The sequence below is a fragment of the Heptranchias perlo genome, chromosome 25, assembly GCF_035084215.1.
Source record: "Heptranchias perlo isolate sHepPer1 chromosome 25, sHepPer1.hap1, whole genome shotgun sequence".
Taxonomy (NCBI): Eukaryota; Metazoa; Chordata; class Chondrichthyes; order Hexanchiformes; family Hexanchidae; genus Heptranchias; species Heptranchias perlo.
The window spans coordinates 47,139,559-47,161,963 of NC_090349.1; the positions used below are offsets into that span (position 1 = coordinate 47,139,559).

Here is a 22,405-nt window from a genome sequence, read left to right on the forward strand (position 1 = left end):
CCTCGATACACAGACCCACCACCAGATCACTCCCTCGATACAGACCCACCACCAGATCACTCCCACGATACACAGACCCACCACCAGATCACTCCCTCGATACACAGACCCACCACCAGATCACTCCCTCGATACACAGACCCACCACCAGATCACTCCCTCGATACACAGACCCACCACCAGATCACTCCCTCGATACAGACCCACCACCAGATCACTCCCACGATACACAGACCCACCACCAGATCACTCCCTCGATACACAGACCCACCACCAGATCACTCCCTCGATACACAGACCCACCACATCTCTCCCCAATACACAGTCCCACCACCAGATCACTCCCCAATACACAGACCCACCACATCACTCCCCCAATACACAGACCCACATCACTCCCTCAATACACAGACCCACCTCCAGATCACTCCCGCAATACACAGACCCACCACCAGATCTCTCCCTCCATACACAGACCCACCACCAGATCACTCCCTCCATACACAGACCCACCACCAGATCACTCCCTCAATACACAGACCCACCACCAGATCACTACCTCCATACACAGACCCACCAGATCACTCCCTCAATACACAGACCCACCAGATCACTCCCTGAATAGAAAGACCCACCTCCACATCACTCCCTCAAGACACAGACCCACCACCAGATCACTCCCTCAATACACGGACCCACCACCAGATCACTACCTCCATACACAGACCCACCACCAGATCACTCCCTCAATACACAGACCGACAAGATCACTTTTCCCTTCGTTGAGGGTTCTATAACAAGGGGGCATAGATTCAAGGTAAAAGGCGGGAGGTTTAGAGGGGATTTGAGAAAGAACTTTTTCACCCAGAGGGTGGTTGGAGTCTGGAACTCACTGTCTGAAAGGGTTGTGGAGGCAGGAACCCTCAACATTCAAGAAGCATTTGGATGAGCACTTGAAATGCCATAGCATACAAGGCTACGGACCAAATGCTGGAATATGGGATTAGAGTAGACAGGGCTGATGGCCGGCGCGGACACGATGGGCCGAAGGGCCTCTATCCGTGCTGTATAACTCTATGACTCTATGACTCCGAATAGAAACACCCACCTCCAGATCACTCCCTCGATACACAGGCTCGCCAGATCACTCCCTCAATACACAGACCCACCCCCAGATCACTCCCTCCATACACAGACCCACCACCAGATCACTCCCTCCATACACAGACCCACCACCAGATCACTCCAGTATACACAGACCCACCACCAGATCACTCCCCCAATACACAGACCCACCACCAGATCACTCCCTCAATACACAGACCCATCACCAGATCACTCCCTCGATACACAGGCTCGCCAGATCACTCCCTCAATACACAGACCCACCTCCAGATCACTCCCTCAATACACAGACCCACCTCCAGATCACTCCATAAATACACAGACCCACCCCAGATCACTCCCTCAATACACAGACCCACCACCAGATCACTCCCTCGATACACAGACCCATCACCAGATCACTCCTTCGATACACAGACCCACCAGATCACTCCCCCAATACACAGACCCAGCACATCACTCCCCCAATACACAGAACCACATCACTCCCTCCATACACAGACCCACCACCAGATCACTCCCTCAATACACAGACCCACTACCTCCATACACAGACCCACCACATCACTCCTTCAATACACAGACCCACCACCAGATCACTCCCCCAATACACAGACCCACATCACTCCCTCAATACACAGACCCACCACCAGATCACTCCCTCAATACACGGACCCACCACCAGATCACTACCTCCCTACACAGACCCACCACCAGATCACTCTCTCAATACGCAGACCCACAAGATCACTCCAAATAGAAACACCCACCTCCAGATCACTCCCTCCATACACAGACCCACTACCAGATCACTCCAGTATACACAGACCCACCACCAGATCACTCCCCCAATACACAGACCCACATCACTCCCTCAATACACAGACCCACCTCCAGATCACTCCCGCAATACACAGACCCACCACCAGATCACTCCCTCCATAAACAGACCCACCACCAGATCACTCCCTCCATAAACAGACCCACCACCAGATCACTCCCAGGATACACAGACCCACCACCAGATCACTCCCAGGATACAGAGACCCACCACCAGATCACTCCCTCGATACACAGACCCACCACCAGATCACTCCTTCGATACACAGACCCACCAGATCACTCCCCCAATACACAGACCCACCACCAGATCACTCCAATACACAGACCCAGCACATCACTCCCCCAATACACAGACCCACATCACTCCCTCAATACACAGAACCACCTCCAGATCACTCCCTCCATACACAGACCCACCACCAGATCACTCCCCCAATACACAGACCCACATCACTCCCTCAATACACAGACCCACCACCAGATCACTCCCTCAATACACGGACCCACCACCAGATCACTACCTCCATACAGACCCACCACCAGATCACTCTCTCAATACGCAGACCCACAAGATCACTCCAAATAGAAACACCCACCTCCAGATCACTCCCTCAATACACAGACCCACCTCCAGATCACTCCCTCCATACACAGACCCACCACCAGATCACTCCCCCAATACACAGACCCACCACCAGATCACTCCCCCAATACACAGACCCACATCACTCCCTCAATACACAGACCCACCTCCAGATCACTCCCGCAATACACAGACCCACCACCAGATCACTCCCTCCATAAACAGACCCACCACCAGTTCACTCCCTCCATAAACAGACCCACCACCAGATCACTCCCAGGATACACAGACCCACCACCAGATCACTCCCCCAATACACAGACCCACCACCAGATCACTACCCCAATACACAGACCCACCACCAGATCACTCCCCCAATACACAGACCCACCACCAGATCACTCCCCCGATACACAGACCCACCACCAGATCACTCCGATACACAGACCCACCACCAGATCACTCCCCCGATACACAGACCCACCACCAGATCACTCCCCCGATACACAGACCCACCACCAGATCACTCCCCCGATACACAGACCCACCACCAGATCACTCCCCCGATACAGACCCACCACCAGATCACTCCCCCGATACAGACCCACCACCAGATCACTCCCCCGATACACAGACCCACCACCAGATCACTCACTCGATACAGACCCACCACCAGATCACTGCCCCGATACACAGACCCACCACCAGATCACTCCCTCGATACACAGACCCACCACCAGATCACTCCCTCGATACAGACCCACCACCAGATCACTCCCACGATACACAGACCCACCACCAGATCACTCCCTCGATACACAGACCCACCACCAGATCACTCCCTCGATACACAGACCCACCACCAGATCACTCCCTCGATACACAGACCCACCACCAGATCACTCCCTCGATACAGACCCACCACCAGATCACTCCCACGATACACAGACCCACCACCAGATCACTCCCTCGATACACAGACCCACCACCAGATCACTCCCTCGATACACAGACCCACCACATCTCTCCCCAATACACAGTCCCACCACCAGATCACTCCCCAATACACAGACCCACCACATCACTCCCCCAATACACAGACCCACATCACTCCCTCAATACACAGACCCACCTCCAGATCACTCCCGCAATACACAGACCCACCACCAGATCTCTCCCTCCATACACAGACCCACCACCAGATCACTCCCTCCATACACAGACCCACCACCAGATCACTCCCTCAATACACAGACCCACCACCAGATCACTACCTCCATACACAGACCCACCAGATCACTCCCTCAATACACAGACCCACCAGATCACTCCCTGAATAGAAAGACCCACCTCCACATCACTCCCTCAAGACACAGACCCACCACCAGATCACTCCCTCAATACACGGACCCACCACCAGATCACTACCTCCATACACAGACCCACCACCAGATCACTCCCTCAATACACAGACCCACAAGATCACTTTTCCCTTCGTTGAGGGTTCTATAACAAGGGGGCATAGATTCAAGGTAAAAGGCGGGAGGTTTAGAGGGGATTTGAGAAAGAACTTTTTCACCCAGAGGGTGGTTGGAGTCTGGAACTCACTGTCTGAAAGGGTTGTGGAGGCAGGAACCCTCAACATTCAAGAAGCATTTGGATGAGCACTTGAAATGCCATAGCATACAAGGCTACGGACCAAATGCTGGAATATGGGATTAGAGTAGACAGGGCTGATGGCCGGCGCGGACACGATGGGCCGAAGGGCCTCTATCCGTGCTGTATAACTCTATGACTCTATGACTCCGAATAGAAACACCCACCTCCAGATCACTCCCTCGATACACAGGCTCGCCAGATCACTCCCTCAATACACAGACCCACCTCCAGATCACTCCCTCCATACACAGACCCACCACCAGATCACTCCCTCCATACACAGACCCACCACCAGATCACTCCCTGAATAGAAAGACCCACCTCCACATCACTCCCTCAAGACACAGACCCACCACCAGATCACTCCCTCAATACACGGACCCACCACCAGATCACTACCTCCATACACAGACCCACCACCAGATCACTCCCTCAATACACAGACCCACAAGATCACTTTTCCCTTCGTTGAGGGTTCTATAACAAGGGGGCATAGATTCAAGGTAAAAGGCGGGAGGTTTAGAGGGGATTTGAGAAAGAACTTTTTCACCCAGAGGGTGGTTGGAGTCTGGAACTCACTGTCTGAAAGGGTTGTGGAGGCAGGAACCCTCAACATTCAAGAAGCATTTGGATGAGCACTTGAAATGCCATAGCATACAAGGCTACGGACCAAATGCTGGAATATGGGATTAGAGTAGACAGGGCTGATGGCCGGCGCGGACACGATGGGCCGAAGGGCCTCTATCCGTGCTGTATAACTCTATGACTCCGAATAGAAACACCCACCTCCAGATCACTCCCTCGATACACAGGCTCGCCAGATCACTCCCTCAATACACAGACCCACCTCCAGATCACTCCCTCCATACACAGACCCACCACCAGATCACTCCCTCCATACACAGACCCACCACCAGATCACTCCAGTATACACAGACCCACCACCAGATCACTCCCCCAATACACAGACCCACCACCAGATCACTCCCTCAATACACAGACCCATCACCAGATCACTCCCTCGATACACAGGCTCGCCAGATCACTCCCTCAATACACAGACCCACCTCCAGATCACTCCCTCAATACACAGACCCACCTCCAGATCACTCCATAAATACACAGACCCACCCCAGATCACTCCCTAAATACACAGACCCACCACCAGATCACTCCCTCAATACACAGACCCACCACCAGATCACTCCCTCAATACACAGACCCACCACCAGATCACTCCCTCAATACACAGACCCACCACCAGATCACTCCCTCAATCCACAGACCCAACAGATCACTCCCTCAATACACAGACCCACCAGATCACTCCCTCAATACACAGACCCACCAGATTACTCCCTCAAACTTGAAGGAAACAATGTTTGGGGATAATTTCCATGCACTGATCACGGATGGGAGTGACACACAAACCCCTGCACTCAATATACACTCAGTGCTTTTCCTGTTCATGCATCAGGGAAAATGACAATCAGTTTCTAAAAGGAACTTTCCCCCCTTATGTTTTCTGAACATTATATAGACGATACGCCAGAGCTGATATTTAATAGAGTTACAATTCCACAGGCGAGGCCTGCCAGGTATTTAGTGAGTGAAGCAGGGATTAAGTGAATGCTGGAGTGGAAGGGCTCCTGGGAACCCATTCCCAGGTTGTGTCAGTGAAGGCTGATTTGGTGCGTTGGTCGAGTAGAATCTATACATTTGTACATTTCAAGCAAAAACAGATTAAGCACCAGACAAATTCCAACATCAGCTACAAAGTCACAAAGCTTTTGCAAACTCTCACTGTTTCTTGTGGATGCAGAAAAGGTTTGAAAATAGACCTTATACTGGGGGTTTTACTAAGAATGAGTTTGGGCCAGGACTTTGCTTAGTTTAGGTTTGCGTGGGTTGTACTAGTTTCATTGGTGAGACAATCGAGTTGGGTTCAGGAGGTCCATGAATGGGCTCGGACTGCTGTGAAAGGACTGGTGACAGACGTACCCGAGCAGTGTTGTTGTAGTTTACGTATCTCGGTGTGCAGCCCCCGCAGTGTGCTGGCGTGTTCCTGCTGTAAGAACAGCAGGTTCTTCTGGGCACTGTGTAGCTGCATCTCCAGGTTCGACATTGCCATCGTTCAATTCGGTGACCTAAAAGAGGAAAGAGTTCATCAGTAAGGTGCCTCAGCGCTGTCACTGTGTACCACACGCTGCGTCCTCAGTAACTCTGGATATTACAATGTCCCACATCGAGGGACTGGGCGGCAGAACCAGCTTATCGGTGAATAACTTCTACCTTTTTAAACATTTATCAAACGTTCTACACACAGCTGTACACCTCTGTCCATTGTTTGGGGTTAGAGTTGCAGTTACCAACTGTCCAAATGAAAATCAGACTAAGCCAGTCACGTGAAAGTTTAAAACTCGCCATGCACATACAAAGCTTCGTAAAGTGCTCTCCGCTCAAGGATACAAGTAAATCACGACAAATTTATAAATAATCTCAGGGGATACAGTGGTGTCGTGGTGATGTTACTGGATTAAAAATCCAGAGAACGAGAGTTCAAATCCCAGCACGGCAGTTTGAGAATTTGAATTCAGTTTTTAAAAATTCTGGAAACAAAGTTGGTTTTGGTCAAAGTGACCATGTGCCCAGTAAAAATAACCTCACCCCTCCCCCAGCCATCCCTCCATCCCCACATCACCCCTCCCCCAGCCATCCCTCCATCCCCACATCACCCCTCCCCCAGCCATCCCTCCATCCCCACATCACCCCCCCCTCCAGCCATCCCTCCATCCCCACATCACCCCTCCCCCAGCCATCCCTCCATCCCCCCATCACTCCATCCCCCCATCACTCCATCCCCCCACCCCCCCCCCACCCACCCCATCCCCCCACCCTCCCACTCGCTCCCCAGTCACTTTGTAATACTGCGTTACAACTCAATCATGATTCTTTGATTTGAGATTATGCAAATCCACATTGGCTTTAAGGCAGAGCCATTCCATTGATATGGTTAGATTTATTTTAATGTGGAAAATTGCCCAGGTATGTCCTGTCCACAAAAAGCAGGACAAATCCAATCCGGCCAATTACCGCCCCATCAGTCTACTCTTAATCATCAGCAAAGTGATGGAAGGTGTCGTCGACAGTGCTATCAAGCGGCACTTACTCACCAATAACCTGCTCACCGATGCTCAGTTTGGGTTCCGCCAGGACCACTCGGCTCCAGACCTCATTACAGCCTTGGTCCAAACATGGACAAAAGAGCTGAATTCTAGAGATAAGGTGAGAGTGACTGCCCTTGACATCAAGGCAGCATTTGACCGAATGTGGCACCAAGGAGTCCTAGTACAATTGAAGTCAATGGGAATCAGGGGGAAAACTCTCCAGTGGCTGGAGTCATACCTAGCACAAAGGAAGATGGTAGTGGTTGTTGGAGGCCAATCATCTCAGCCCCAGGGCATTGCTGCAGGAGTTCCTCAGGGCAGTGTCCTCGGCCCAACCATCTTCAGCTGCTTCATCAATGACCTTCCCTCCATCATAATGATTTGGATGAGGGAACAGAATGTAACAGTTCCAAGTTTGCAGATGACACAAAGCTGGGGTGGAATGTGAGCTGTGAGGAGAATGCAAAGAGGCTCCAATGTGATTTAGACAAGTTGGGAGAGTGGGCAAGAACATGGCAGATGCAGTATAACGTGGATAAATGTGAGGTTATCCACTTTGGTTGTGAAAACGGAAAGACAGATTATTATCGGAATGGTGATAGATTGGGAAGAGGGGAGGTGCAACGAGACCTGGGTGTCCTTGTACACCAGTCGCTGAAAGTGAGCATTCAGGTGCAGCAAGCAGTTAGGAAGGCGAATGGTATGTTGGCCTTCATTGCAAGAGGATTTGAGTACAGGAGCAGGGATGTCTTACTGAAGTTATACAGGGCCTTGGTGAGACCACATCTGGAGTATTGTGTGCAGTTTTGGTCTCCTTATCTGAGGAAGGATGTCCTTGCCATGGAGGGAGTGCAACGAAGGTTTACCAGACTGATTCCTGGGATGGCAGGACTGACGTATGAGGAGAGATTGGGTCGACTAGGCCTATATTCACTAGAGTTTAGAAGAACGAGAGGTGAGCTCATCGAAACATATAAAATTCCAACAGGATTAGACAGACTAGATGCAGGGAGGATGTTCCCGATGGCTGGGGAGTCCAGAACCAGGGGTCACAGTCTCAGGATACGGGGTATGCCATTTAGAACTGAGATGAGGAGAAATTTCTTCACTCAGAGGGTGGTGAACCTGTGAAATTCTCTACCACAGAAGACAGTGGAGGCCAAGTCATTAGATGTATTCAAGAAGGAGACAGATATATTTCTTAATGCTAAAGGGATCAAGGGATATGGGGAAAAAGCGGGAACAGGGTACTGAGTTAGAGGATCAGCCATGATCATTTTGAATGGCGGAGCAGGCCCGAAGGGCCGAATGGCCTACTCTTGCTCCCATTTTCTATGTTTCTATAAGGTCAGAAATGGGGATGTTCGCTGATGGTTGCACAGTGTTCAGTTCCATTTGCAACCCCTCAGATAATGAAGCAGTCCGTGCCCACATGCAGCAAGACCTGGACAACATCCAGGCTTGGGCTGATAAGTGGCAAGTGCCAGGCAATGACCATCTCCAACAAGAGAGAGTCTAACCACCTCCCCATGACATTCAACGGCATTACCATCATCGAATCCCCCACCATCAACACCCTGGGGGTCACCATTGACCAGAAACTTAACTGGACCAGCCACATAAATACTGTGGCTACAAGAGCAGGTCAGAGGCTGGGTATTCTGCGGCGAGTGACTCACCTCCTGACTCCCCAAAGCCTTTCCACCATCAACAAGGCACAAGTCAGGAGTGTGATGGAATACTCTCCACTTGCCTGGATGACTGCAGCTCCAACAACACTCAAGAAGCTCGACACCATCCAGGACAAAGCAGCCCACTTGATTGGCACCCCATCCACCAGCCTAAACATTCACTCCCTTCACCATCAGCGCACTGTGGCTGCAGTGTGTACCATCCACAGGATGCACTGCAGCAACTTGCCAAGGCTTCTTCTACAGCACCTCCCAAACCTGCGACCTCTACCACCTAGAAGGACAAGGGCAGCGGGTACATGGGAACAACACCACTGGCACGTTCCCCTCCAAGTCACACACCATCCAGACTTGGAAATATATCGGCCGTTCCTTCATCATCTCTGGGTCAAAATCCTGGAACTCCCTTCCTAACAGCACTGTGGGAGAACCTTCACCACACGGACTGCTGCAGTTCAAGGCGGCGGCTCACCACCACCTTCTCAAGGGCAATTAGGGATGGGCAATAAATGCCGGCCTCGCCAGCGACGCCCACATCCCATGAACGAATAAAAAAAATGCACAGTTAGATTTATATTTTGTACACATATTTATACACAGTTGGATTTATATTTATAGACAGTGAGCAAAGTAGAGAGTGAATGGAACCACAGATTTAGCCTCTGTTCACACTGCATTGCCCCACATTGGTTCATGCTCCAGAGTGGACCCCATTTTGCCCACTTTGACAGGAAGGGTAAATCTGCTCCCTTATTTTTTGCTGGGTGCGTTGAGTTTATTGCAACATTCAGCGATTACATTCAGCAGAAATCAACTCCTCTCCAACTACATAAAGCAAATCGTGGAGTGACAACAACTTGCAATTACACAGCTCCTTAAAACGACCCACAAACGTCCCAAGGCACTTCAGAGACATAAATCAGACAGAAAATATGATGTGGAGATGCCGGTGATGGACTGGGGTTGACAATTGTAAACAATTTTACAACACCAAGTTATAGTCCAGCAATTTTATTTTAAATTCACAAGCTTTCGGAGATTTTCTCCTTCCTCAGGCAAATGCCTGAGGAAGGAGAAAATCTCCGAAAGCTTGTGAATTTAAAATAAAATTGCTGGACTATAACTTGGTGTTGTAAAATTGTTTACAAAAGACAGAAAATATACAACGAGCCAAAGCAGATGTTAGGAGGGGTGAGCAGGAGCTGGGTTTTAAGGAGAAGAGTCAGAGGGTCTCCCAATTATCTATGATCCCACATTTGTAGATATTCACAGCAGCCCCAGGACAAGCCCAGGACAAGCCCAGGACAAGCCCAGGACAAGCCCAGGACACTCTCTCCTTTAACCTTCCTCCACCCCAATTTTAAAATGGGCATGTGCAGTTTCGGCTTGAATTCTAAGGCCAGGATTGGTTAATAACCTGCTTAAATTTGATACTATACAAGTCTTCAGATCAAAAGCTTCAGGTTGTCAGACTGAGCCTGACTGTGCGTCATTACCTGTAAAGCTGGCAACAAGTAACTGGATAACAGGAGACCAGGAACAACATCACTGCAAGGTTAGAAAATGGTTTAAAAATCCCTGGACTTCAACATGAAATGGTTCTCATTAAACATGCTATTTATCTAAACTGTTTTCAAAATAAATATGGTCAGATTACAGCATTGGTTATAACATTATACAGAATTAATAAGGAGACTCCCCACTTCCCACTGTAACACCACACCCAGCTGCTCAGGATCACAGCATGAAACATATTGAAAATATTAATACTACACATTAAATGTAGCAAGCCCAGGTTAATCCTGTTATTTATGGAACAATCCACCATATTGCCTCAATAGGCGAATTTCATCAAACGGGCTTAAAACAAAAAAAGCCGTGACTTGAATTAAGGGTTAAACAACAGCCTTGCTGTGAAGGTGAGTGTGTGTCGACCAGGACCCAATGGGATGTGATCCTATCCGAATGGGACGGCCTTCACACACTCTGTGGAAAGGAGTAAAATCAGAACTGTCTTTTCACCTTCCCTCTAGGTTTGAAGCGGTGCCTCTTGTAGAATCTGATTACATTAAACACATTGACATTTATCTTCTCTATAAGTTCACCCCTGAACCGTCCCTTCTCCAGTGTGAACACTCCTAGTTTCTGCAGCCTCTCCTCCTAACTCGGGCCCCGAATCCCAGTGATTAGTTTAGTCGTCCTTCACTGCAGCCTCTCCAATGCCTGGATGTCTGTGCCCAGGTCTCTGGGTGGGGCAGGACCAGTGTCTGCACCATCTCACAACGGGCTCCTGAGATTTGTCTTGTCCCTCTAATGGCACAGCCCAAGATCCCATTCACTCTCTCCACCATCGCTCCACTCCGTGCTGAAGCTTCAGTGAGCTCTCCACCGGGACTGCCTCCACAATGTGTCCCCCCTACTGGGACCCCCCCAAAAACCAGGACCACCCCCACCGGGACCCCCCCCCCCATCCCCATACCACGCGGGAGCTCACTGGTTCCCTCCTCCCACAGGAGAGTGCTCACTAGCTCTCTCCTTGCACACTGACCCAACGCCCGGTACTTTGCTTCTTCTACTTCAGCCAATTTCTGAACTATTTTCAGACGTGTCTTCCAATCTTGAGGCTCAATCAATCCCCAATGGGGATTCAACTTCTCACAAAACCAAATATTTGTTTGCTGCATGCAGCAAAATTCAGTACATTGATTTACAGAGCTGCAATCAAATTGATTTAATTCAGCCCTGCCTTCCCCATTCCTCTTCCAAGGGTTGCCAAGTGACCTCCAACATTGTACCAATGCTGCTCAAAGCTTGCACGAGATGGACAAGTGGAATCAACTCTCCTGTTTTCCTCTTCCACCTGACCACATCGGCAATCATGACAATCAGCCATAAGTCTGTATTGCTTAGCTGATAGTTGTTTGACCCGTAAACTATCTGCTGTGGTGATCTGGTCAGAGTGCATACATTATCCAGTCCCAGTGAAACCTAAGGTAATCAGCAATGCCAGTTCCATTTGTGTTAATAAATCTAGAGATGTTCAATATCAACAACTTGTATTTATTTCGCGCCTGTAACGTAGTAAAACGTCCCAGGGTGTTTCACAGCAGCGATATCAGAAAAAATTTGACACTGAGCCACATAAGGAGATATTAGGACAGGTGACCAAAAGCTTGGTCAAAGAGGTAGGTTTTAAGGAGCATCTTAAAAGGAGGGGAGAGGAGGAGAGAGGTGGAGAGGTTTAGGGAGGGAATTCCAGAGCTTAGGGCCCAGGCAGCTGAAGGCACGGCCGCCAATGGTGGAGCGATTAAAATCGGGGATGGACAAGAGGCCGGAATTGGAGGAGCGCAGAGATCTCGGAGGGTTGTAGGGCTGGAGGAGGTTACAGAGATAGGGAGGGGGTTGAGGCCCTGGAGGGATTTAAAAACAAGGATGCGAATTTTAAAATCGAGGCATGATTACTGTTTATATGAATCTTTGGAATTCTTTACCCCAAAAAGCTGTGGAAGCTGAGTCATTGAATACATTCAAGGCTGAGTTAGACAAATTTTTGATCAGCAAGGGAGTCAAAGGATATGGGGAAAAGGCGGGAAAGTGGAGTTGAGGAAAAATCAGATCAGCCATGATCTCATTGAATAGCGGAGCAGGCTCGAGGGGCCGAATGGCCTGCTCCTATCTCTTATGGTCTTATGTTTCTAAATAAAAATTCCAAAAGTAGTACTGCATGAAGGGATGACATTCTTCCTGTCAGTAATTTTAGCACGGTCTGTGCGAGTACAAAACGGGATTTCCTATTTTGTCTTCATACAAACACTTACAGAACACTGTGCCAAAAAAAAAATCACACTCCCCTTTACAACACTACCTTACCAAAATATTAACACTGGAAATTCAGAGTGCTTTGAGGAACTGACAATTGTCGAGTTATATTTAGGTTTTGTCCCACGTTGCAGGAAGCAACAAGAAGGGCAGTACAAAGTAGCATTGCTTCCAATGACAGCTAAAGCTGAACTAGTTAACTGGCTGAATACTCACCGAGCAGACAAACGTTCAGTATAGCAATACTCTCCAGGGGACCTTTGGCCAATTCAATCTCTGACCAGCTGAAGTGCTACATCACAGCAGGGGGCTGGAGGGTCAGCTGTACTATTATAGTCATGATGTGGAGATGCCGGTGATGGACTGGGGTTGACAATTGTAAACAATTTTACAACACCAAGTTATAGTCCAGAAATTTTATTTTAAATTCACAAGCTTTCGGAGGCTTCCTCCTTCGTCATCGTTCACCTGACGAAGGAGGAAGCCTCCGAAAGCTTGTGAATTTAAAATAAAATTGCTGGACTATAACTTGGTGTTGTAAAATTGTTTACAAGTACCATTATACCACTAACCTACTGACAAATAACTCAGTAACTGTCTAGCAAAAACAAAACAAAAGGAAATAAAACGTGGACCAGTTGTGTCACTCAATCACAGGCTCATGTTAACCGTGGAATGGAGCAGATGGGTCACCCCAAACACAGCTCTGTACAGGTCACCTGGGGAGTGTGACTGGGGAGCAGGGCGTAGGGAAACCGTCAAACCTGGGGAGCCAGGAAAAGAACACATGCCCTGGATTGTGTCAACACCACTGGCTCGTCATTGGTGTTCACAAGTGCCTGGGTCAGTAGAGAACCAGGTGCCCGCAATGAATGGCACTCCATCACATTCCAGTGCTGCCCACTTGTACACTGGCTGGTATTTCTGCCACACTTCTTGTTGAGTGGAATTTTGTTGTTAAAGCTCATGTTTTCAATCCCTGAAATAGTCTCGGTAATTGAAGGGGGAAGGGAAATTGAGAGGGGCTACTTTTTATTCAAGATAGTCCCTTGGTTTGGAGAAACTATCAATTTTCCCGCTAGCATGGACACACTCGTTCGGTTCCCTCCCTGCCAGGTCACTGCAGTAACATTAGTTCCAGGCAGAATCCCCAAACGGGCCCACGGCAAACACATGCAAACAAATTGAAATAAAGCTCAAAGACCACCCTGGAGCTCCTGACACTGGCAGAGTTTCTACAGGTTGGGGGTCTGCAAGGGACGTCGCGTGTCGAGGTGGACTGACTGTATACACTGATGGCGCTGGTACAGGTACAGGCATCGGCTGAGACAGGCAACCATTAAATCACCACACTGGAAATCAACAGGTAAGTCACAAGTGTCACTTTTTATTGAGCTAATTGGTCTGTTGGAGTCACCCAGCGAGCAAGGACCAATCAGATGTGAACAAGAGAGATGTTTGAGTCCACTCCCAGACTGACTAGAGCCGACCTCCGCCCTCCTGAGCTCTGGTCTTCCTTTCCCCATAAACCCATACAACTTCCCGCCTATTCCCACTGCCCCTAGCTTTGCTGCTCTTTGACCTCCACTCTCGGCGTTTGGCTTTTGCTCTCCGAGTCCAGGTCTGTCTCTGACCATAGATTAGAACCAGTAAACACCCATTAATCCAGTCTGTTCGATTGAAAAATAAATATCCCAGTGTGACAGGTAGAGAAAGTAACCAGGTAGAGTAACGCTGTTGGATAGGTGGACATATTTGCTGAAATAAAAACCTTTGCAGCAACCTTTAAAGCTCCTGCTATAGCAAGGACACAAAGATTCATTTAAAATAGAAACATCTATTTTTCTTACACAAAAGGGCAGAATGAGAAAACATATGGGGGGAGGGGGAAAGAGAGAGAGAAAAAAAGAGTAAAGACAGAGAGTCAAAAATGATTCAAGTCAGGAGAGAAGCAGAGGCAGTTACAGGAATGTGTGAAAATATTTTGTCCTTGAGAAATGCAACAAATCTGTTTATAAATAAAATGTGTCACGGGCAGATTGCACGACTAATTTATATTCCGGGTTTTGATGGCACTTTATAAGCCCTCGAGTTTCACTCTAGTTGTTTAGGACATCATTTAAAATCACTCAAATTGAATTAATGCCTTGTAATCAGACCCAAGTATCAATTGCTTTCTGTTTTAAGACATCTTTGGGCTGCACAGAATACAGGTGCCTCACTCAGATGGATCAGCAAACAAAGGAGATGCTACGATTGCTGCAGTTCGACTGCTGCACTTACTGGAATGTGATTTCATCACTAATTTATGTCAGCTGGCTAATGCCTGGGATCTCTGAACATCTGCCTGATCTGTACCACGTACAACAGCCAAGAAATAAAAGGAATTAGGAGTACTGCTTTGTGGAGCCACTGTAGCAAGGGCACAGGTATGAACCCCATGCTGTCGAGTTCCCAATTGCAGCTACACAACTGGATGTGGTGGGAAGGAGAGAAAATGTGGAAAGTCATCACCTCTAGGGCACAGTCTTGTGGCTGCTCGGAATCTGGATGCAGGTCTGCTACTGAATACACGTAAACCCCAATCAAATGTACATCATGTGCAGCCAGAAGATCTATTAATATATATTAAACATTGCCAAGATCTTTCCTGCAAATCTCACTGGCCAGAAGTAATCACAAGGGTTCAGAGTGCAACACTTTTCACCAATGACAATTTTTTTAATATATTGTGATCAGTCCATGGAACATAATGGAAAAATCTCATTAGTCATTGGTCCCTGGCAATCACGTGAATGCGGTAAGGACTGACCCGCCCCGCAGCATAGCCAACTAATACTTGGACTACCCAAAAACAATTCCCAGGGCATAAGTGCATTGCCCGTCTCAAATGGGGAGGGGAGGACTCAGCATTTCTTACTATAAAAGATTAGTAAATGTATATATTTGTCCTGCCTTTGCTTCTCTTTGTGTTTTACTGATTGGTTTGTCTTGTTGGTGACATGGCAAGGAAGGCAACAGGATGTGTTTATGTGTTTTTGGGGGGTGGTGCGGGGGGCGGGAGTGCAGCTTGCAGGCCCTGGTGTCTCCTTTCGGCTGTACTAATACTCCAGATGTGCATGTTACATGCTTGCTGCCATCATCTTGGGTGAGCCTGTGAGGCCACAGGAGGCGGCAGACATTTTACAGGGATGGAGCTGGGTGCTGTGAGAGTATTAAAAAGACAATTTTATTTTAAGCCTTACTTAATTCTTTAAGTTGGTGTGCTGTGTGGAGAGTAGGTAATAGAGCAGAGGGCCTGGGAGATGCAACGGATATGTGCAACAGCAGGCCTGCAATTACAGCGTGACATGCAAATGTTGACATAGGGTTATCCCCATTAGAACATGCTGACACAAAAGTATTACTCAAAAGGTTAATGTAAACAGGAAATGCGCCATATGCACAATTCAATATATTATAGATATTGTTAGTGCAATAGGTAAATAAATATAATTAAAATTGGTGAGCAACATGACAGGAGATTAACTGTGCAACAGCACGACGGGAGAGAGTTCTGTCAAAAACTAGGAAGTGACACTAAGATTTGAAAGGTCGTGTTATTGTTGTTGGCCAATGAGATTGCTGGGAAAGCAACACTGCGATTGGGAAGGGCACCGTTTCTATTGGCCGATGTGGCCTGTTTCTGCGCTTGCTTTAAAGATTTAATACAAGGATTGTTTTAAAATGTAAAGTATATTAAATACTTCATGGGGAATAAAAATATCCAAAATATTAGGACAATTACCAATGGCCAACTGCCCGGCAACACGATTTATTATTGAGCACAGTGCAATAACCGGGTGAATGACCAAGTCTGTCACATTGCAAGCAACATTGAGTTGTCAGTTAGCAAGGGAAATTATGTCTTTGACAATCCTCCAGCCGGGTTTAAAGACAAACTGCGCCCGCAGCAGTTTCCATAAGACAAGCTCATTTACAAGCCAGCCGCAGTCTTCAGTGCTTTTCAGAAGCTGTACATCAAATGTTAAATATCAGCCTGACCTCAGAGGCAGACGAGAGCCATGGGAGCCAGAGAGCTTTGCAACAACAGAACCCCACTGCAAATATCAATATGGTAAATAATGAATGGGGCTGCAGCTACACACAGCCGGAAAGGTCACATTGATGCAACATGCTTTTCCATCTCTCTCTCTCTCTTTCTTTCTCTGTCCCCCCCCCTCACCCCAAACACTGGCCTCTCTCTGCGTACACCCCCATGTTACCATGCACACAAATACTTCTGCACAATGTACCAAGGGTCATTCGGTATACTTGAAATTACACTACTCCACTTCTAAATTATCTGTAAGAAAGCTCACAGTACCACCCAGCATGAACGATTATTTTACTGCACCGTGTATATCAGTTGCCATGTGAATTATTATTATTTTAATGCTGTACAATATTGAAATTAAGAGGTGAATAGTTATCTGAATTATTCACTTATCCAAACAGGACTGTTTTCTGACCCTACCACAAATATATTTTTTGAAAAAGGGATTTACAATAAACGCACCACATCATGACACAGGAGCAGAATGTACATCATGTGAAGCCACATAACTCCAGCCTCCGAGCCAAAGAAAACACCATCAGCCGCCACCCAACATACTTCATTCATAAAGAGCTCATGCAACACGCACACAGGCACTCTGTTACAAGGGGGAAGAGGTGATAACAGATAGGAAGTGAAGACATTTAGATGGGGAGACCAAAGGTTTGCCCAAGTGATAGGTTGTTAGGAAGGTTTTGAAGGAAAAGGTACCAGGACACAGTAGCTGGGAAGAGAGTTCTAGAGGGCGAGAGAATGAGTCCCATCCACATGGTGCAGGGGAAAGCAGGAAACAAAGAGCAATCCTGAGGCAGAGGAATATGGGACTGGAGAAGATTACTCAAGTAGAATGGGCAAGATGGTGGAGGGATTGGAAAACAAGAATGAGGATCTTGTATGTTGATTCACTGGGGACTTGGAGCAACGCAACAAGCTGAGGGTGGAGGCAAATGCGTGGGCAGGGTTTAAATTACAAAGGAGATTGTCTGGGACACGTGGTGCAAACTAATAGAAGGCAAATTTAAGACAGATATTAGGATGTTCTTCTCCACAGAAGTGATTAATATACGGGATTTATTCCCAGATAAAGCAGTGGAGGCAAAAGCCCTGGAATCATTTAAGAACCTACTGGATGCTGTATAACAGGGGAGGGGGTAACTACAGGATAAATGAACTAAGATGGACTGAATGGCCTTCTTGATCTGTAATTATCTTCTGACTTGAGCAGAGTTATGAAGATTGGAGGTGGGGAAGCAGCAATGACAGCCGAGAAACGATCATCACTCCAAAACAATGAGGGACTGGGAGTGAGCAATACAGATTGTTATTTAAACGACGAGGGACCGAGAGTGAGCAATACAGATTGTTATTTAAACGACGAGGGACCGAGAGTGAGCAATACAGATTGTTATTTAAACAATGAGGGACCGGGAGTGAGCAATACAGATTGTTATTTAAACGACGAGGGACTGGGAGTGAGCAATACAGATTGTTATTTAAACAATGAGGGACCGAGAGTGAGCAATACAGATTGTTATTTAAACGACGAGGGACTGGGAGTGAGCAATACAGATTGTTATTTAAACAATGAGGGACCGAGAGTGAGCAATACAGATTGTTATTTAAACGACGAGGGACTGGGAGTGAGCAATACAGACTGTTATTTAAACATGATGTGGAGATGCCGGTGATGGACTGGGGTTGACAATTGTAAACAATTTTACAACACCAAGTTATAGTCCAGCAATTTTATTTTAAATTCACAAGCTTTCGGAGGCTTCCTCCTTCCTCAGGTAAATGTACCTGAGGAAGGAGGAAGCCTCCGAAAGCTTGTGAATTTAAAATAAAATTGCTGGACTATAACTTGGTGTTGTAAAATTGTTTACAGTTATTTAAACAATAAGGGACTGGGAGTGAGCAATACAGACTGTTATTTAAACAATGAGGGACTGGGAGTGAGCAATACAGATTGTTACTCTAAAATGAGGAGGGACTGGGAGTGAGCAATACAGATTGTTATTCTAAAATGAGGAGGGACTGGGAGTGAGCAATACAGATTGTTACTCTAAAATGAGGAGGGACTGGGAGTGAGCAATACAGATTGTTACTCTAAAATGAGGAGGGACTGGGAGTGAGCAATACAGATTGTTATTCTAAAATGAGGAGGGACTGGGAGTGAGCAATAAAGCTGTAATTGAACCAAGGGGGAAATCAAATGATGAGTAAAGCTCGAGTTGAGAGCCTGATCTTCACCTGGACATTAAATAACCTTGTACGCTCTCTCTACTGCACATAATGCAAACCAAACGTTCAATAAAGTTTAAAATAAAGTGCTGGCGACCATTACAAGCAGTGCTGAATCTGGGAACTGCGATGGCATAATGCCAACAAGCCGTGCCTGAATTCGCTATCTCAGCTGCAAGAGGCCAAGAAGTACCCACAAGGAAACCAAAGTAAAATCAAATAGATGGAGGAAGGGCGACTGTGTTAATTCTCATGTATTTCCTTGCAGACAACTCAGGAGCGTCTTTGGAAACCAGGGAGCTTCAGTTAGAGCGCAGCCCAGAAACAGCCACAATAAGCTTATAGATTACTTACTCACATATATTACTGAGACTAATCCAAGACTGAGGTTATTGTAGGGTCACAGCATAATCGCACCATATAATTCAAGAGAATTCTGTACTTCTAAAACAGTATAATTACGGGTTATTAGGACCACACATTAGAAATGAGGTAATGCTTTGGTGAGTAAATGGACCACATCATGGAAACAACAGGACAGAAGGAGGCCATTTAGCCCATCATATCTGTGTCAGTACTAGATCTTCAAATGCAGCCCCCTAATCTGGGATAGTGAGAAGAGTCCCACAAACTGGCATCAGTGTCCCTGTGTTTGGAAGGAAAAATCAGTCAGGGTTTTCAGTTCTTGATCATTTTAGAGTTACAATCTGTATTGCTCACTCCCAATCTGGAGTTTCTGTTCTTGATACAGATGCGAATACACAGGGTCTGCTCAGACGAGGAGGAACGCGATGGACACCTACAGACGCTGAAAGATGCCCTAATAAGAACGGGATATGATGCTTGACTCATCGATCGACAGTTCCGACTGGCCACAGCGAAAAATCGCATAGACCTCCTCAGAAGACTAACACGGGACGCAACCAACAGAGTACCCTTCGTCGTCCAGTACTTCCCCGGAGCGGAGAAACTACGCCATGTTCGCCGCAGCCTTCAACATGTCATCAATGACGACGAACACCTCGCTATGGCCATCCCCACACCTCCACTACTCGCCTTTAAACAGCCACCCAACCTCAAACAGACCATCGTTCGCAGCAAATTACCCAGCTTTCAGGAGAACAGCGTCCACGACACCACACAACCCTGCCATGGCAACCTCTGCAAGACATGCCAGATCATCGACACAGATACCACCATCACACGAGAGGACACCACCCACCAGGTACATGGTTCATACTCCTGTGACTCGGCCAACGTTGTCTACCTCATACGTTGCAGGAAAGGATGCCCCAGAGCATGGCACATTGGCGAGACCATGCAGACGCTGCGACAACGGATGAACGGACACCGCGCAACAATCGCCAGACAGGAGGGTTCCCTCCCAGTCGGGGAACACTTCAGCAGTCAAGGACATTCAGCCACCGACCTTCGGGTAAGCGTTCTCCAAGGCGGCCTTCGAGACACACAACGCAAAATCGTCGAGCAGAAATTGATAGCCAAGTTCCGCACCCATGAGGACGGCCTCAACCGGGATCTTGGGTTCATGTCACGCTACACGTAACCCCACCAGCGAACAAAAGTTATCTGTTTTTAATATAACAGGTCATTTGCTGTCTTTCTCTTCCTTCCGGATGTTTCTATGTTTCTGCTTCTCTGTTTTTTTTCCTTTTTTTTGGTTGTTTGTATATTCGGTGGCCCTGTAGGTAACACCTCTCGGTCTGAACACTTTGATTGCCTTGGCAACGGGCAGTTGGAAAGACTATCTGTAATCACCAGGTATTGTTCTGTGATTTATAAATGCAAAAGGTTCGAGGATTTCTTGACATTCACCTGAGGAAGGAGGAAGCCTCCGAAAGCTTGTGATTTTCAAATAAAATTGTTGGACTATAACTTGGTGTTGTAAAATTGTTTACAATGATACAGATGATACAAAGATGGGAGGGAAAGTAGAGAGTGAGGAGGACATAAAAAACCTACAGGGGGATATAGACAGGCTGGGTGAGTGGGCGGAGATTTGGCAGATGCAATACAATATTGGAAAATGTGAGGTTATGCACTTTGGCAGGAAAAATCAGAGAGCAAGTTATTATCTTAATGGCGAGAAACTGGAAAGTACTGCAGTACAAAGGGATCTGGGGGTCCTAGTGCAAGAAAATCAAAAGGTTAGTATGCAGGTGATCAAGAAGGCCAACGGAATGTTGGCTTTTATTGCTAGGGGGATAGAATATAAAAACAGGGAGGTATTGCTGCAGTTATATAAGGTATTGGTGAGACCGCACCTGGAATACTGCATACAGTTTTGGTGTCCATACTTAAGAAAAGACATACTTGCTCTCGAGGCAGTACAAAGAAGGTTCACTCGGTTAATCCCGTGGATGAGGGGGCGGACATATGAGGAGAGGTTGAGTAGATTGGGACTCTACTCATTGGAGTTCAGAAGAATGAGAGGCGATCTTATTGAGACATATAAAATTGTGAAGGGGCTTGATCGGGTGGATGCGGTAAGGATGTTCCCAAGGATGGGTGAAACTAGAACGAGGGGGCATAATCTTAGAATAAGAGGCTGCTCTTTCAAAACTGAGATGAGGAGAAACTTCTTCACTCAGAGGGTAGTAGGTCTGTGGAATTTGCTGCCCCAGGAAGCTACATCATTAAATAAATTTAAAACAGAAATAGACAGTTTCCTAGAAGTAAAGGGAATTAGGGGTTACGGGGAGCGGGCAGGAAATTGGACATGAATTTAGATTTGAGGTTAGGATCAGATCAGCCATGATCTTATTGAATGGCGGAGCAGGCTCGAGGGGCCGATTGGCCTACTCCTGCTCCTATTTCTTATGTTCTTATGTTGATCACTTCTGTTATGGTTACTGGGCAAAGGTCAGCACGATGCTTAGCTGTGACGCCTCCACAGTTGAACATTCTGCTGATACTGACTGTCTCGGTTCACACAGGTCAAACGGTCACTTGGGTGAAGTAATGGAGTCAAATGAAGCTGCTTCATTATGTGAGTAATACCATGTGGAGATTTCCCAACATAAGTGTTACTAAAAGTGCTGGCTATCCCCCCACCACTGTGTCAAATGGAACTATAGGTGTGTAATGATCTGTACAGGGTAATGCTAGGAACATAAGGAATAGGAGGAGTAGGCCATACGGCCCCTCGAGCCTGCTCTGCCAT

At 47.3% G+C, this 22,405-nt stretch overlaps 1 protein-coding gene across 1 annotated transcript in view; it reads right to left on the reverse strand.

Moving 5' to 3' along the window:
- Nucleotides 1-22,405, reverse strand: part of ccdc92 (coiled-coil domain containing 92) — a 54,090-nt gene that overhangs the window by 27,688 nt on the left and 3,997 nt on the right. The window contains exon 2 of the mRNA XM_068006242.1: nt 6,212-6,357. Within this exon, the coding sequence (XP_067862343.1) occupies nt 6,212-6,341 (130 nt within the window). The 5' untranslated portion in view covers nt 6,342-6,357. The remainder of the gene's footprint in view (nt 1-6,211; nt 6,358-22,405) is intronic.